Here is a 14,300-nt window from a genome sequence, read left to right as displayed (position 1 = left end):
TACAACCAAGAGATGCAGTGGATTTACCTGGATGACAAAGCAGCAAACATTTATGACCACAAGAAGGTTTGAATTCCCTCTCACATATCTGACCACAGGAGTGAGGTACCAGCCATGGGTCCAGTGTTGGATTCTCCACTTTTCCACAGTAACAGTAATACCTACTGGGAGTTTCAGACCGTTTGTATTCAAACCTACATTTTGGACTACAACAAGGGAAAAAGGGAGTAAGAAGAAAAGCAATTTTTGAAGATTTTTTATAAAAGAAAAGCATTTTTTGTCATTTCAGCTTCCCAAGATTGTTACCAGGCTACCAATTAACACTTTTACCACACTGTAACCAATAACAAGATAATTAAATTTATAATATACAATAAAGGTCTTGCTATATGTCAGATTTTACAGTACATTCATTAGAATGTCTAAGGAATTGTCCTATCGCTGCAATCTTTTTTCTCTAAGAATATATACAAAAAAAATTCAATGTAGCAAGCATACAGAACAATTTTTATGTCAAGTAATACCAAAGGAATATATACTACAAATACTTAACCTACTGAAACAGAACCAATCAAAAAAAAAAAGAGATTAAAAACCAGGTTTTTATCAGTAGCAATTTCTAAGCTACACAAAACAAGATTTAGCGATGCTTTAAAATTATGCATAGTAATTAAAATTTTTATCTGAAAGATTTCAGATTGTATCAGTTCAGCATCTTAATATTATAAGATGCATGCCTGTATTTGTCATCCTTGATGGTGTCAGATATTAAAAAATACATTATTCCTAAAGGTAGACAGGCACCAAATGTCTGGAACTTGTTAGTGCCACAGGCCCTAAAGGCTTTCAGGTGCAAGCCATGGACAGCAACACAAAGAAGGAGAAACAAAGCAGCTCCCATTTCTGGCTACACTGGGAAAAAGACAACAGACAAGGAGCTCCTACTCAGAGAAGAAAAGAGGCTTTGAAAGACGTATGTACTCATTTTTATCAAATAAAATGCCAATTTGCCCCTATATAATACATCATTTCTCCATAGTGACCGCAGTTTTATCATATGCTTAAATGTTAAATAAAATCCCATTCATTCACCTTGAAATTTTTTCATTATAAACATTATGCTTAAAGACAAAACTAGTTTGTAGCAGAATAAGCATTATCAACTTGAGACACTGCAAGCCCACAATTTTATACCTTATTTCCTAAGCAAACTGAGCTCTCCGAGATCCCACATTAACAGAACTTTTGAATCCACCAGGTACTTTCAACCAAATTTGACATAGGATTGTGTCTCAAAGATATTACTACAAGTTTCCACATAAAAGTAGGTGGGCAAATAAAGCATAGAACAGACATTCACAGACAAACCTTGACTGAACTTTCAGACACAAACCTACTGAAAAAGCAAGCTTCATTATTCATGCAGCCACAGTATTACCTTCTTCATACAATCTCATGTGAAACTGCAAGACTGGCTTTAATGCTTGAGTTATACAGACACTAAAAAAAAACCAAATCCCTAAATCTTGCTATTTTAGAACTGGGTTTTTTTTAATTTATTCATTTCACGGTGCCTATTTTAAAGCGACAAACACTTAAAGCCATTCAGAAATAAATATTAGAAGCCGAGACACATGACAGATAAGTTACCCTCGCAGAGGCTAAACTAAATTTGATGCAGCAGGTTTTTAATATCACTGAAATATTCCTGGAATCATGCTCATGAAAACTTAAAAAAAAAAAAAATCAGAAAAACAATAGAAAAGTCAGTCTTCTAAAGCTGGGGGTTTTTCTGGGTGGGCATGTCATTTACAAGTACCATTCCTTTCTAAAGTAACTCCAGTTCACATGTTTCACAATAGAAGTATCTTTGTAAATGTACCATGAAGAGCTCACCATGGCCAGGGATAATCTTTCTTCCCAAAATCATCATCTGTCAAAGGAGAAGACACAAGGAAAAGGCTGTCCTTGGCCCACTTTTGGATACACACCAGGTGAAATATACAAAAGCATCCACAACAGCTCCAGACCTAAAAAGCAGATGTAAGTGCCAATTTCTTTATATTAGCTTTCTTTCTGGTTCCATTGACAAACATCTGTAATATCTAAACAAATACAAGCTTGCTATTTTTCCATTTTAAAAATGTGTTTCCAAAGATAGATTATACGTATTGTTAGATTAATACAGGCAGTTTTACTGTTACAGATTCATACCTATATAACCTTTTTTCCTGCTGCTGTGGGGAGTTTTTGCCAAGGCTTATGGAGCCCAAAATACTCATATAATCATAGAAATGTTGATTTAAACACACTGTTGAAGGTCATGTAGCACAACCTTGTGCCCAAAGGACTACTGCAAACTTAGCTCAGTTCAGTCACAGCTTTGCCTAGCAGTTGGAAAGTCCCCTGAAGGATGGGGACTCCACATTGGGCAACCTGCTCCAAGAGTCATACTACCTTCCTATACCCAATCTGCACCTCCCAAGCCCCAGTTTGTGCCATTGCCCCTTATTACACCACCTGTCACCACGAAGATGACTTGGGCTTTAGCCATCTTCACAACTCCAAGTAGAGAAAGGCTGCAATCCTATCATCCCTTAGCCTCCTCTCTGCTAGACTAAACAAGCCGAGCTCTCCCGCCACCTCTCTCCCTGTCCCACACTCTAGGTCTCTAGACATCTTGGTAGTAAAAGTACTAAAAAAGATTTTTTTCCCCTTTCAAACTTTAGGATTTACATACAATGCTAGTAAGAAAAAGATTTGATTAGAAGTGTGGCTTTCAACATAGTGTCTTTTGTTCAAAGAGCAAAACACAACAGAATTAAAAGCAAATGTTTTTAAGAGAGAGTTGATGCCAGTATCCTGTCTCCATCGCTAAACCTTTATGTTCTTGTTCCCAGTATACTTCTCTTTGTCAGTTCTGGGGTGAAATCACTATCCTTTGCTTAAAGTATCAGCCTGCTGCTGCAAAGCAATTTAAATAACGGAAATGCACTTTTATGACTTTGGTACTTTCCATGTATTGATGTCTTAAATTGTCAGCTTAGAATGACTATAACAATTTGGTAAGAGAAATGCAGCAGAAAATGTAAGTTTTAATGTCTTTTTTTTTTTTTTTAACAACTCACGATATTGTTATAAAATTATACTGTGAAAACAAGGAGAATTTCCCCATTAACTTATAGAGGACAAAGCCAATGACATAAGTTTCTAAAAGTACAGTAACTAACTTCCCAGAACTAAAGCTAAACAGGTAATGTTAAGTAAACAAACACACTTGGCTGAAATGTTACGGATTCAAGATAACTAACAAACCACTGAGTTATAAAAGAAGACTTCCAAGTTGCCAAATCATCTCACTTCTGCTGAGAGAGATTAACTCTATCAAGAGACATAGAACTTTAAGATCAAGCTAAACGTATACGTTAAGGTCTGAAAAAATATGGATTAAATATGTTAAGAATTCATACAAAACATATTGCATTTTTTTCTAAAAAAAAAGTTAATCACTACAGTTTCATTGGATACTTGTAGTCCACGTACATCCAGTGTAAGAAGTTAAAGATTTTCTGCACTTTTTTTCTTTTAATGTTAAACATACAGTTGCAAACATGTATTTGATTCAAGTAACTGTAACAGAAACAGGGTTGGGCCTGTCAACATCAAAGGGAAGTTGATACATAACAATAAAAGTGAAAAGGATTTGTCCTGAAATGTCTTCCATGAAAAAACTACCTACATGAAATAAGACAATCTTCTCAGACATTCCACCCTTCTCTTTCACCTGATCAGCATTTGGAGCAGCAAGGTCTATCTCAGCTCCCCTGATATAAATCTAATAAAGAGTATTTCCTAACTTCCTAGTACTTTTTGCTTTAGTGTTTGTTACAACATCACTTATTGAATACACCATTGCAAGCACTGGCCTTCCTGCACTTCTGTGTTTTTTAATCTGCTACTCTCTAAAATTTAAAAATAACTATTTTACATTACAACAACAAACATCTGTCAAAAAATACTTATTCTGATTATAAGGTACATATACATAAGCACTTATTTCTTCAAGTGTTTGAAAAATCCAAAGATGCTGAACATTGCATTTAGTACTCTATCATTTTAAAACTACCAATCCCAAGAATTACCTTAGTAATATAATTAAACACAAGTGACTCAGTTATATTTGCTTTATTCTAAAAGACTACCGTAAAATACTTACAGCTTGGTTCCTTTTAACTGAAGCAATGCAGATCAGACATGTCATAGCCCCTGACTGAAAAGCTTCATTCATGTACTGCCTTGTACGTTCCAGTTCACTTGCATCTCCATCTTTAATGTATAAAGATTTTTAAAGCAATCAGTAATGTTTGATCTGCTATTCTGTACATGTTGAGACTGCTGTAAAAGTATATATTTTTTTCTCTGAACAGAGGCCAGTCATATATTACTACAAAACCACACTATCAGAAGTACATAAGACAGTTTCAAAACTGTAGCATTGATTCTGCATAAAAAGGCAAGAAGTACTGCCAGCATGCATTGCTGGCAACAAATATTTTTAATACAAGACATCACAATAAAGTGCTTTCCCTCCAATTATGGAAAAATTCTAATACATAGCCAATAATACAGCATTGTTTATGCTTTCATACTGAAATAAAAGTCAATAAATGAAAAAAAATTACCAGTTTGACTGGTGTAAATGGTAAATGTTTTAGCCAAAATCTTTCCTTGTTTTACTTCAGCATCTTCATCATCATCTTCAGAGGAGGAGCTAAATTGGTCTTCAACTAGCTTTTTTGCTGCAGCCTGATTAGCCTTCTTAATTTCATCAAATTTCTTCTGTGAAGATAATTCTATTAAGAGAACAGATTAATGATGATTAACAACATCATAGTTAACCATAACACCACGTTCAGTTCTACATACTTTCAACTGTCCTTTTAAGGAGCTTGCTGATTTTATGTTTTTACGGGCAGTATGTTGCTACATTTTCAATACCACACAAGAAGAGAAAAATTGTATTTTCTTCTTTATTGTGCATTATCCATAAAATTCACAGCAGGAATTATTATCTGTCAATTACTGCTGACAAATCCAACCAAGCATACTAGAATACATGCATCTATAATGCTGCTTTACAAAAAGGATGCTTAAAAAAAAACCCCACACACAACCCACACAAACACAACTTTGATAGCATGAGGAACAAAAAAAAAAACAAAACAAAAAAAAAAAGCCAGGCAATTCTTGACAAGAGCAATTGTTATCATTTGCTGACACCCTACAGGTACGTCTGCCAGCATTTGGTATTTTTTAAGTTATGACTTTTATTGATCTCCCTCCATCCAACAAGTCTTTATTGCAATAGTGCGTTCATACTGTTTCACAGCTGGCAGCATTAGAAATGACAGGGTCTTTTAATATAAGGTTTTCTGCAGTTATTGCATGTGAAATAGAGGAATATTCTCACATGGAGAAAAGGATTCTATAACTTAACAGAGTTCATAACAAACCACAGTGCCTTTAAGGTAACATACCACGGTGATATACAGGTCTTCAGCAGATCACAGGCCTTAAGTACCTCCTAATTTTCCATATGAGACTACTGCACACCATATATTTACTGGGGTTCCATCGAGTTTAGTTTTAGGGCTTTCCTTAAGAAACTATGCTGCCGCTTAAAAGAGCTGAGTATTTGGCACTTCTCTACCTGCCAGGTTAACGTGCACTCAGAGCCAGCCCCGCGCGTTAGAAAGCCCGCACCTCTCCCAGACAGGGGCAATGTGGCACACTCACTCGAGTACCTAAGGTTTGTCCCTAGCGGGCAGCACTCTCCTGAATATTTCCGACCGTACTGGAAAACAGCAGCTTCATCCTTTACTTCGTACTTTTCCTCTGCTGCTCGAAGGGCACTGACTGTGCACCCTGAGGAGGCCACAGCCCCCGAGCCCCCAGGCACTGCCCGAGGCCTCCGCCTTCCCCCGGCAGGGACCCGCAGGCAGGAGAGGGCCCGCGGCGAACACCGGCTCGCCACCGCCGAGGGAGCGGGGCCGGGGCCCCCCGGCCACACCAGCGCCCCCCGCCCGCCTCCCTTCCCCACAGCGCCGGGGCGGGGAGAGCCCCGACCTGGGCATTCGTAGGGGCGTCCCAAGGCCCCGCTGGGCTCCGGGCCACAGCCGACTCCCCAGCCCGGGCCCCCGCAGCCCCCGGCCGGGCCGGGGAAGGGGGAAGGACACGACACTCACCGCTGGCCCCCTCGCCGCTCATCCCCGCGGCCGCAACGCAGGCACCGCCGCGGGCCCTCGGGGCCGGGGGCCGGGCAGCCGCTCCAGCGCGGGCGGCGAGCCCGTCCCCGGGCCTGGCGCGGCCCCGGCCCCGGCCGCCCTGGCGCCAGGGCGCCTCCATTTCTCCCCCGCCAGTGAGCGAAGAACGGCGGAGGGAGGCCGACCCCTCCTCACACCCCCGCTGAAGCCGCTCCGAGGCGAGCTCTCCCGCCCCGCCCCGCCCCGCCCGGCCCGGCCCGGCCCCTCCGTCCGGAAGCAGCGGCGGAGGCGGCAGGAGCACCGGTGAGCCCCCGCGGCGGCGGGACTACAGCTCCCAGCGCCCCCCGCGCGGGCGGGGCGGAAGTGGCGGCGGCGGACTCCAACACCCGGCGTGCACCGGGGCGCCACGCGGCCGCTCCGCCCTCCATGATCAGAAAGGTGCTTGCTAATACCTAGGCTGGCGTCTCTTTATTACTTAATGCTTGCGTCTCTTTTTGCCTGCCGCCGAAGCAGTGGCTTTAGCTCTTTTTCCGGCAGCCGTTTCAGCAGCGTGCGGCTGTTGCGTGATTTTTCCTCGCAGTTCCTTTTCCTCAGAGTATGAGAGATTCAAAAAGCGCGTTTAGACGCTCTGCTGAACTGATACGCAGGTTTTATTGCACATAAATACATATTGAGGAACCTGTGCGCCTCCTGAAAAGTTCTGATAAATAAATGCAAGTTGAAATATTTTAAATTTGATTGACATTTTCTGATAGCGCTCATGTTCTGTCTTGCTGTGCCAGGAGGAAACTGCATTTAGGTTTTTTTTTCAGCAAATACATGCTTATAAAAGTTAAATAGTACAAGATTTCAAAAAGAGTCTGAAAATAGTAAACTACTGGAGGTCAATTCTGGTTTTCTGTTTTATTTTGAAGCATTTTAAATAAAATTTTTATTCTCAAAGAGGCAGCTGGTAACACACAACTTGTGTCGTAGACTGAAGGATCAATAAAAGAAAAAATATGAACAGTAGATCTCTGCCTTTATTAATTAAAACTCACATGACACATTGCTCTAGTACAAAGTCTTAAAACTCTTCAACAAAGGAGAAAAGTGCTTCCTAAGTGCCTAGTGAAATATGACACAGCCCTATAGGATGCTGCTGCCATACAGATTGCAAATTATATTCACGACCTGAACGGGAAAAATGCCAATTGCAAAGTCCAACATTCACAATATATTTAAATGCCTGAATAGTGCTTATTCTTGTGTGCACGGATAGAGTCTGCAACGAAATTATGGCATGCTCTTTCCCCTCACCAGCACATTATGCCATGTGTCATTCAAAGCACAGGATCAACAGTGAATGAACAGCCATTTCATATTTACATCTATCCTTGTTGTTCCATATATACCCTGTGCATTAATTATTTTGTAATATTTAATCCTTGCAGTGAAATCAGGAGTTATTTATAGATCTCTGGCATTCTGGAAACCTGTCAACGTTATAAAAAATAAAACCACCAGAAATGAATGCACTTTACAAAAGATCCAATTTATAATATCTCCATCTTCTTAAGGAGAAGAATGAAAGTATAGAGAGATTATCAAGTGATGGTAATATTTACATATGTATTTTTTAAGATCGGCAGTCCAATTGCCCAGGATAATCGAATTACCCTGAATACAGAATTGCCCATTCTTTCCTTGCAGTCCCTTTCTTCACTCCCCGTCATCAAACTTTTCCAATGCTAAGTGGGTATGATCAAAGTCTACTGAAAATATCCAGCTGAAAATACCCAGCTGAGACCACAACTAATAAAGCCAATCTTTGCCAATGGAAAAAGACATAAATTAGGGAAAAAAATCCAAGGAAATAATGCCTCTTAAAGCAGTTGAAAACATATCTGGCATATGAAACAGTAGATTTTACTATCTCAGTAGTAGTTATGAACGGAAGAAAGAAATACTTTATCAATGACAAAAATAACCTATTTGGTCATCATATTCTTTTCCCAACAGCGGCTACAAAAGACACTGTAGGGAGAGTTTGGCCTCTTTCTGTCATGTCTGCCACTTGCACTCTGCCAGCATCCACAACTTTAGGGATATGAAAATTTTTAAGCACAGTTCTTAAAAACTTGATAGTCCATGTTCAGCAGCTATATGATTACATGGAGCAGAACAGTCTTCAATATTATGTATTTGTTAGTATTGTGGAAAGAACAGCTAGATTTTGAGCCATCCATATTTGTCATACCAATGCTTGCAAAAGTTTGTATTTTCTCCCCTCTCTATTCCAGCCTTTGCATGTAATATCCCTCAAAAAAGACCATTTAAAACTGCCACTTACATTTCAAGAAATCAGCCGAGGTGGACCCAATGAAGTAATAATATTTTCCAAATCTTACAGCCTTCAGTACTTGCATCTGCATTGTAGATATACCTAATTCTTTATATAATATCCCATACTTAATTAATCTTCTGTTAATCAATAGATATTAAAATGTGTTTGTTTATACACAAATTTAATATCATGGTTCATGCCTATATTGACTTTGAATATTATGAATATAATTGTTACAAAACCTCTCTGTCTTTCCACAAGTAAACACGAAGAAATTATTTTAAAATAGTCAGCAAAACTTTCAGTAGTTGCCAGTGTATGACTGCATACAGATTGAATGCATTTGCTGTGGAGCGGTGTTACATAAAGAGTACATAATGCATTAGCAGATAATACCACCTGTTTGTGCGAGAGCAAGGTGTTATCTTCCATCCTCATTCTCAATTCTTCTTTTTCTTTCCAAAACCTGCCAAATATGTGCTGCTTGTAGGAAATTAGTGACATTACCTCAACAAATAATTTTTCATAATTAATAGTTGGGTCCTACAAAGATTAGAAATGAATGTATTCAGCCCCATGCAGGATTTGACCCTAAGTCTTACTGGCAACCTCCAGTGTTTTATTCTGCTTTTGACACTCCAGGTTTATCTGTGGATGGGTCATCGTCTTCTAAGTCTGCAAATTCTTGCTCTAAAACTGGCTTCAATATTTTCTCGATTTGTGTGAGTCTTTTTTTCAGTTTCTGTTGTGCAGCTTCATACTCAGCCAACAACCTGGCAAACTTTGTTTGTACCCTGTCCATCGCTCTTTCCATGTAGGTGACCTTCTCTTCCAGATCTTTAGGATCACTTCCTAAATTTGCAACTTCAATGTCCAGCAACCCATCTTTCATTAGGATTTGCTTGCCTTTTTCTTCCAGCATAGCCTTTGCATCTGGATACTCTGTTAAAGCCTCCATGAGATCATCTTTAGACAGACAAAACAAGTCCGAGTATCCAATACTTCTAATATTGGCTGTTCTTCGATTGCCAGCTTTGCTACCTTTGATATTAAGAATGCTGATTTCTCCAAAATAGCTGCCATCACTTAGGACCACAAATTGAGTAATTCCATCATCAGCGACTACTGCCAGCTTGCCTTCTTTGATAATGTACATCTCTCGTCCAATATCTCCTTTTCTGCAAATATAATCTCCAGGACTGTAAACTTGTGGCTGGAGTTTCAAAACCAGTTCAACCAACAGACCAGCTTCACAGTCTGCAAAAATCCGAACTTTTTTTAGTGTTTCCAGGTGAACATTGATTGCGATCTCTGCTCTTAGTTTATCTGGCAGATACTTCAAGACTTCCCTTTCATCCACAGCCTTTTTGTTTGTCCACAGGTAGTCAAACCACTTTATAACTCTTTTTTCCATGTCTTTACTCACATTCCGAAAGTGCATATACTGCTTGATAGCATCAATCCTTGCTTGAAACTCTGCCCTGGCAGCATTCATGTTGGAGATCATAGAGCCCACATTACCAACAATGGTAGCGAAAATCAATACTCCAACCAAGAAGTCAACAACCACGAAGAAATACTCAGAATCTCTTACAGGAGGGGGTGTTTCACCGATAGTAGTCAGCGTCAGTGTTGACCAGTAGAGACTGTAGACATACTTTCTAGTCAGACGGGCAAACTCAGGATCAGAGGTGTTGGGGTAGACCCATGTGTCAGCCCCAAATCCAATGGCTTTTGAGATTGAGTAGTACACACAGGCGTTCCAGTGAATAATAATCACAATGTACATGACAAGGTTAGAGATCCTGAAGATATTTGGGTAGTTTGTCCTTGTTTCTGTTCGCTGGAAGAATTCAAACATCCGAGCTACTCTGAGTAGTCTGTTTATTCTTAATTCTGGGTAATTCAGTCCTAACTTAAAGTATAAGAGATCCGTTGGTATGATTGACAGAAAATCTAATTTGAATTGAAAAGATGTCTTATATTTCTCTCGAAGCTTTTGTTCTTCTTTCACCAGAAGACCTTGCTCCAGGTAACCTAAAATCAAATTGTAAATAATAAAAAATGTTACGACTTCAACTGTGTTGTGTTTAATGTCAATCCAAATCTACTTTGAAAAATACTTTGGGTGCAAGTTCCAGATGGTACATAACTTCTCTTTCTTTTTAATAAGCAAATTCTTATTTCCAGATATTCCACTTAGTGCTGTATGGTTCAGCTTGAACTAAACTATACAGCTTTGAAAATTAAACATTTCTAGCTCTGATTCTTCCCCTCCACTTTTCCACTATGGTGAACATCTGAAAAAAACCCAAACCCCCCAAAAAAACTGCACAGGCTCTAGGAAGGGTGGTTAATGAGGGAAATAATTTGAATATGGGAATTTCAGTTCCATATTGAGTGTGTCTACTCAATAGCTCTGGATACAGGGTAAGATTTTAAAAGAAACAGTTGCAGCTGCAGTTAATTGGATGTCTTGCTTGCTCAATGGTCTTGAAAATCAAGCAAATACTTGAATCTCCTTAAATACAAAATCCAGATTTAGATGATAATTTTTCAGAACCCCTGATCTTCAGTTGGCTGCATTGCCTGTTTATTTTGTCTTGTTGAGTCAGCTGCAGGCAGAACAGCTTGTATCTAGCTTACCTCATGCCTAGCTTACCTCAGGCTTTAGGTATTCTTTGAATAATACATCAGAGCTTCTCCTATTTTTACAGGTCACATACTACAGTCTTTCAGAGATCTATCTCAGTGTCTTTTTCACTATTGCATGTCATCACGATATCCAGTAGTATTCTGAATATTTTAAACCACCCGACACAAATATATGAAGAGCAATAATTAATCACTGAGTATACTTACCTGTTCTTATCCGTACAAACATGTCAGCAACATAGATGACATCAGAAACGTAATCAATAATAAACCATACTGCTAGGTAGTCGTGCTGAAGCTCATCAAAACAGGCTCTGAATAGGAAAAGACAAAATTAAATAACCATAAAAAGAAAATTAAATATTTGCATGAAACCAGTGATGAATAAAATATTTTTAAAATCTAGTTAGAGATATTATGATTTGTCAGAAGTTTTATATAGTCACTAAAGGAGTACATCACCTAGCAATAATCATGGTCCAGTTGTACATGACAGGCATTGTGATACAAAACAACCAGTTGTAATATGTATTTCCTGCTGGATCAATAATTAAAATATCTTTCTTCTTCCTAAGTGAGAGGCAGGAAAAAAAAAGAGATTTAATGAGAGACTTAAAATACACATACATAACAATTTTTGAGGAGTGAAGTATTCCAGAAACTGTAAAATAATGGTCTTTCTTATTAAGCTTCCTTGCTTGAATGCATGGAGAACATGAAGCTGCTTGTTAGGTGTGACTTAGGACGCAATTTTCAGAATCTAAATTTTGCTGAGAGAAATCAGCTTGGCAGTCCCACTTCAGTTTATAGTGGCACATGTAATTTCAACCTTTTAAAATGAATTTGTTTCTTACCCAATTAACTGTCTTGTCTGATAATTGATTTGATCATCTTTCAAAAACTAAAGGATTATGTGACTACTAATGTTTAAATAAGTGAGATAAATCATGCCTTTCTCACTGGGAAAAGTCTAGCTCTGAGAAATTTTGAAACATCGGCATAGTTTACATAAAGAAACCAAAGAACGTGAAATCATACAACACAAGTTCATTCTGCACTATTTTAAGTTGCCTTTCCTCGGCCAGAAAATTATGAAATTACCAAGCAAAAGGTAAATCAAGAACTTTTGGATCATAGAAGAGTTTATTTGCTTGTAGGTGCCCTTATGTGCGGAAGAGATTGCTTTACACTGGCACATCTTTTGCTGCGGGTGTTATGAAAAAAAATACTGAATAATCAAAATCCAAAGGAGATTTTTCTTGATTATTTTTTCAGATCAGTTCCATGCATGCATAGTTCTGTTGTCCACATACGAAGTTAAATCAGAACAACTCTACTTTAGGGACAACAGCAGTCTGTACACTCATTCACTAGAGTATAAGCATCTTGTTTACAGGATGTCCATGAATTGATTTGGTTTTACATCAAAAACAATTTTATTAGACTAACATAGCAGGACCTAAATGAAAACTACTTACTCTAGACTAACATAGTGGGACCTAAATGAAAACTACTTACTCTTCTTTATTTTCTTTCTTCTTGGACTTATCTTTATTTTTGTTTTCTCCTTTTTTTCCTTGTTCTTTGTGTGTTTCTCCATCCTTTATTTTTTCTGACTTGCTGAGAAATAGATTTACATTTTCAGTTGTTACAGACTAAGATAAAACATATTTGGAAATAAATTAAATGTCTTAGAAATAGTAGCATTATTACTCTTTGTCTTACCTCTTCTTTTCTTTTTTCTTTTTCTTCTCTCTAAGGAAAAGAAAAATATGATAGGCTCATGGGATGCACATAGCCATTGCTTCCACATTTATTTATTAGAATAGTGGAACATTATACTTAGGTGTTTGGCCTTCAAAAACTGTTTTGCTTATTTTACTCACATAGAACTACTTTTATTTTAAATTAATAGATATAATGCCAATAACTTTGGTATTGAGAATGATCATAATTGATGTGCATGAAGTTCAAATGTACGTGCAGCCTCTTTTGGGATTACTCGAATGACATAGCTATTTACAAATAAATTATTAGATATATATCATTCTTTTTCATTGCTGCTTAAACAACCAATATTGCAGTACTCTCATTTTATGAAATGGCAAAGATACTTACCCATCTTTATTACTATTGTTGTTAATATTGTAGCGTGCAATTGCACCGGGTAGATACCATTGCCTAGGGAACAGCAAAGCAACACAGTTACATGATATCTGCTGAAATACAAAAAAACATTTAATCTAAAATGTCATGGACTGTTTCTCACCATTTTAATCATGGGCTAAGTTATCTAAGGAAATTGAAAGAGTACAGATTTTAATCTCTTAAATATTTACAATAAGCAATATATCACAATCTTAAAAACTTAATTTATTAGTAGAGGGTGAAGAAAATTAGATGATGACAAGTATCTGTGCTTAGTTAATACCATCCAAATTATCAAAGAAAAGAACCCAAACAGACACAAAATGGTAAATTTGACATACCTGTTTTCCCCTTTGTCCATCGGTCCAGGGTCCTCACTGGTGTCTTGTACTACCACGCTGGGAACAATTGTATGGGAGTGATGGGTCTCAATCACTCCTACCTTCATGGTCAAGTTTGTCTTACCTTGGGTAACTGTGGAGGACTGATTTAAAAAAGAATCAAGTCATTTCACAACTAGCAGAAGTAACAAGATATTTTTTTTTTCTAAAGATGGATCCTTTATATCCTTGCTTCCCCCAAAACCAACAATAGTATTTCCAGTTTCTTCTCTCCCATGAAATTCCCATCAGAGAAGAAAGGGCACTGTGGGTGCTTCAATGTGCTGAATGACCAGGCAACTGCCGCTAAAGAGAATGTTCAACACATCTTTCTCTTACAGAAAGCATTAATTTAGGTCTTTCTCCTGAGCCTAATCACACACTTTGAAAATATTTAGACAATTGTGTTTGAACACACAGTTTGTTTACTGCTGTTTCATTTGGTTTTGAACCAAAGGCTCATAATTTATTGTGTCAGGATGGATAAATAGATTCATGCACAGGCAACATCCTGAAAACCAGGCTAGG

General features: G+C 38.2%; 2 protein-coding genes across 2 annotated transcripts in view; both read right to left on the bottom strand.

Moving 5' to 3' along the window:
- The window catches only part of NFXL1 (nuclear transcription factor, X-box binding like 1), a 47,435-nt gene extending 41,030 nt beyond the window's left edge, over positions 1–6,405 (bottom strand). Inside the window, exons 1-5 of the mRNA XM_075709055.1 lie at positions 6,246–6,405; positions 4,683–4,853; positions 4,217–4,326; positions 1,897–2,030; positions 28–206 (exon numbers count right to left, since the gene is read on the bottom strand). Coding sequence (XP_075565170.1) covers positions 28–206; positions 1,897–2,030; positions 4,217–4,326; positions 4,683–4,853; positions 6,246–6,405 — 754 coding nt within the window. The remainder of the gene's footprint in view (positions 1–27; positions 207–1,896; positions 2,031–4,216; positions 4,327–4,682; positions 4,854–6,245) is intronic.
- Positions 6,406–9,208: 2,803 nt separating this feature from the next.
- CNGA1 (cyclic nucleotide gated channel subunit alpha 1) lies at positions 9,209–13,840 on the bottom strand. Its single transcript, XM_009489703.2, has 7 exons — positions 13,729–13,840; positions 13,363–13,429; positions 12,970–12,999; positions 12,763–12,864; positions 11,707–11,814; positions 11,452–11,558; positions 9,209–10,626 (listed from the first exon to the last, which is right to left on the bottom strand). Exons 1-7 carry the CDS (start codon positions 13,838–13,840, stop codon positions 9,209–9,211), a joined length of 1,944 nt encoding a protein of 647 aa, XP_009487978.2.
- Positions 13,841–14,300: the final 460 nt, after the last annotated feature.

The sequence above is a fragment of the Pelecanus crispus genome, chromosome 4 (assembly GCF_030463565.1).
Source record: "Pelecanus crispus isolate bPelCri1 chromosome 4, bPelCri1.pri, whole genome shotgun sequence".
NCBI lineage: Eukaryota > Metazoa > Chordata > Aves > Pelecaniformes > Pelecanidae > Pelecanus > Pelecanus crispus.
Note: the sequence above shows the minus strand (reverse complement) of the source record. Positions and strands in the feature narration are given on the sequence as shown.

Excerpts from the sequence above, each read along its gene's own strand:
- CNGA1 (XM_009489703.2), bottom strand. The coding sequence starts at position 13,840 with ATGAAGGTAGGAGTGATTGAGACCCATCACTCCCATACAATTGTTCCC. Across the intron at positions 13,430-13,728 it reads CAAAGGGGAAAACAGGTATG|CTAGGCAATGGTATCTACCC; the intron begins TCAAATTTACCA and ends CTTTGCTGTTCC. Across the intron at positions 10,627-11,451 it reads GTTTGTACGGATAAGAACAG|GTTACCTGGAGCAAGGTCTT; the intron begins GTAAGTATACTC and ends ATTTGATTTTAG.